Source organism: Morone saxatilis, unplaced genomic scaffold, assembly GCF_004916995.1.
Source record: "Morone saxatilis isolate NCDOM2014 unplaced genomic scaffold, NCSU_SB_2.0 Contig8, whole genome shotgun sequence".
Classification (NCBI taxonomy): Eukaryota; Metazoa; Chordata; class Actinopteri; family Moronidae; genus Morone; species Morone saxatilis.
The window spans coordinates 6,397,228-6,399,732 of NW_023340257.1; the positions used below are offsets into that span (position 1 = coordinate 6,397,228).

The 2,505-nt window shown below is 47.5% G+C and overlaps 1 protein-coding gene across 1 annotated transcript in view; it reads right to left on the minus strand.

Annotated features, from left to right (window-relative positions):
* The window catches only part of bace1 (beta-secretase 1), a gene marked incomplete in the record, with an annotated part of 13,514 nt that extends 12,816 nt beyond the window's left edge, over positions 1-698 (minus strand). Inside the window, 1 exon segment of the mRNA XM_035679389.1 lies at positions 1-698. Coding sequence (XP_035535282.1) covers positions 1-120 — 120 coding nt within the window.
* Positions 699-2,505: the final 1,807 nt, after the last annotated feature.

A 2,505-nucleotide genomic window follows, 5' to 3' on the forward strand; every position in this document is an offset into this window, starting at 1 on the left:
GCGGATGGCTACAGGCAGGCCCGAGGCGTCAGGCGCGGACTGACCGCTGCCGAGCAGACACAGCGTCGTCCATAAGAGCAGACCGGTCCACCAGCGGGGCTGTAGCGTCGACGCCTCCATGTTGAAACTCGGTGAAGTTGTATTTTCGGTGTGTTTGGTGTTGACTTTACGGCGCTCCGTTCAGTTTGACATCCTGTCTGCAGCGACACGGGACAGGAGATCAGGTGGCGATGATGCTAAAATGACGGCTAAAACCATGATGGCAGATGAGCCACAGATAGGAAGAGGGACGGGGTCACACTGTGTTGTTCTCCGGGTTTCTTGACGTTAAATGGAGGAACCCAATGTTACACCTGCACAGACATGTAGTGCAAAAATAGCCTAGGCTGGAAATCAATTCACCCTCACAATTAAATCAGGCAACCATCGACGGGCTCTCCCTCCGTGCTCAGTGTATCGACAACCCGCAGACCTGTGTCGTTTTCTCCGCACATCCTCGTGTCAAACGGCCGAAACCTTCGTCGGTAAGCAGGCTGACCGCCGGGCCTCCGTAATCCGCATCCTTCAGCTTCCCCGGCCCGTTCATTCTGTTCTCCGCCTTCCAGTCTTTCACCTCCTCCTCCTCCTCCATCCACCCCGCTGCATCCTTCAGAGCTGCGAGAGCGCGAGCATCGTCGATCGGCCGACGTCAAGTTACACTGCGAAACCGCGCGACTTCCTGTACGTGTTTCCTAAATAAGACAGCGATAAAAGGCTCCACGCTGAAATGTCCCGCAGCACAGCGCCGCAGTTAGAGGTCAACTGCCCGAACCAGTCTGTACCATGAAGGGAGTTTGCCTGTATGGGCTGTTAGCCCTTACTGGTACCCATACGGTGTCTCCTACTTATCTGTGCAATACAATACGCTGTGACATTCGGCCACAGATAACCATCACGCACGTTTTTAATCCTCCAAATGCGCACCGTGCATCGTTTCCTCATAACGCCTTTTAATTTGAAGGCGCTGTCACGTCCTGACTCTCGACGCTTCTTCAGGAACGGTCCCTGGGACACTCCGCCTTCTGGGTAATGATGTTTTCACCGTGATCGCTTCGGGGATCACAGGGGTTTCTATCCCCATATCACATTTGCGTTTGAGGCATTGCTGCCTGCTCTCATCCAGCACACAGCCACTACAGCTCACAGTCCATTTGGATTTTATAAACACTTATTATAGATTACATTTAGGAAAAACCGGAGACCAAGATGTCAGAAGGTTATTTTATTATCTTAGACACCAAATAACAGCATTGCTGTTGTACAAATTACCATATCATTTTCATAAATTATTATGTGTGCTTGTTGTTCTCAGCTGTGAGTATGTCGGGGTCCTAGAAGCCTATGTATGTATATAATCTATAGGACTTTACTGTGACTCTGTAGTGCTCTTATTGAATGCTATAATATTATATATACAGCGTCATCGATCATATTGCCATAGACAATACTGTTTTGATGGAGCACATGCACAATGCATACCATTACTATACATTTCTTTGGTAAGGGAGACCACAAACTATATACATGTACTATAAAACACACAGTGAAGTTGCATCAAATTTAAATCAAAGCTCAGTGAGTTTCTCTAACAAACAGCCTCTCTCTTGAGATGATCCTGGGCAGTCCCAGTAGGAAGGGATAGGGAGGAAGGCAGCAGGTGCTAATATAGTGTGTCCATCTTTCCTCTCCATGGTGAGTCCCACTGAGTCTTTACAGTGGTGGAAAAGTCCACACTGTTGCTCTGCCAACAACGGGGCTGGGTCCTCCTGTCCTGAGGATGCAGGAGAACACAGTTGAGCAGGTATTGATCAGCACATAGACCAGCGTTTATTATATCCTCTATATATCAAACCCAAATCATTTGCCCACTGTCCATTGCTCAATCCAGCTTCGTAACACTGGAGAAGTAAGAGTGATGCATGTGGCTGGAGGTCAAAGCACTGCTGGATAAACCACCAAGAGGGCTTTGACCTGTGTTTGAGGATCTTTTCTGTAACCCTGCCTCTTGCAAGAAGCATCTAATCAGCAAATAGGTCCAACAAATGCAGAAAATGAAGCCCTGTGTGGAAATTGTGGACGTGGATGAAAATACGTTATATTATTAAAAGGGAAACTATAATGAAACACTATGCTCTCAACAAGATTAATTATATTGGGTGGTGCACTCACTAGTTGAAGTCTTTGACCCCCAGCTTCTCTGCTCTCCAGGTTTTGTGACAAGGGGCTCGGTTCTGCCCTCTGGTGGACACCACACTGCTAGGTGACCAGAATTACCCAACCTACACACACATACACACACACATAAGTATCCCCCCCACACAGATACTGTATATAATAGTCCCACAAGCATAGTACACAGATATGTAAACTCCTATAAATCACCACAATCATGTCTCTCACAGTTGTACTATACACGGCCAACAACCCGCCATGTGTGAACATCCTTTGCATACAAAGGTCAAAGAT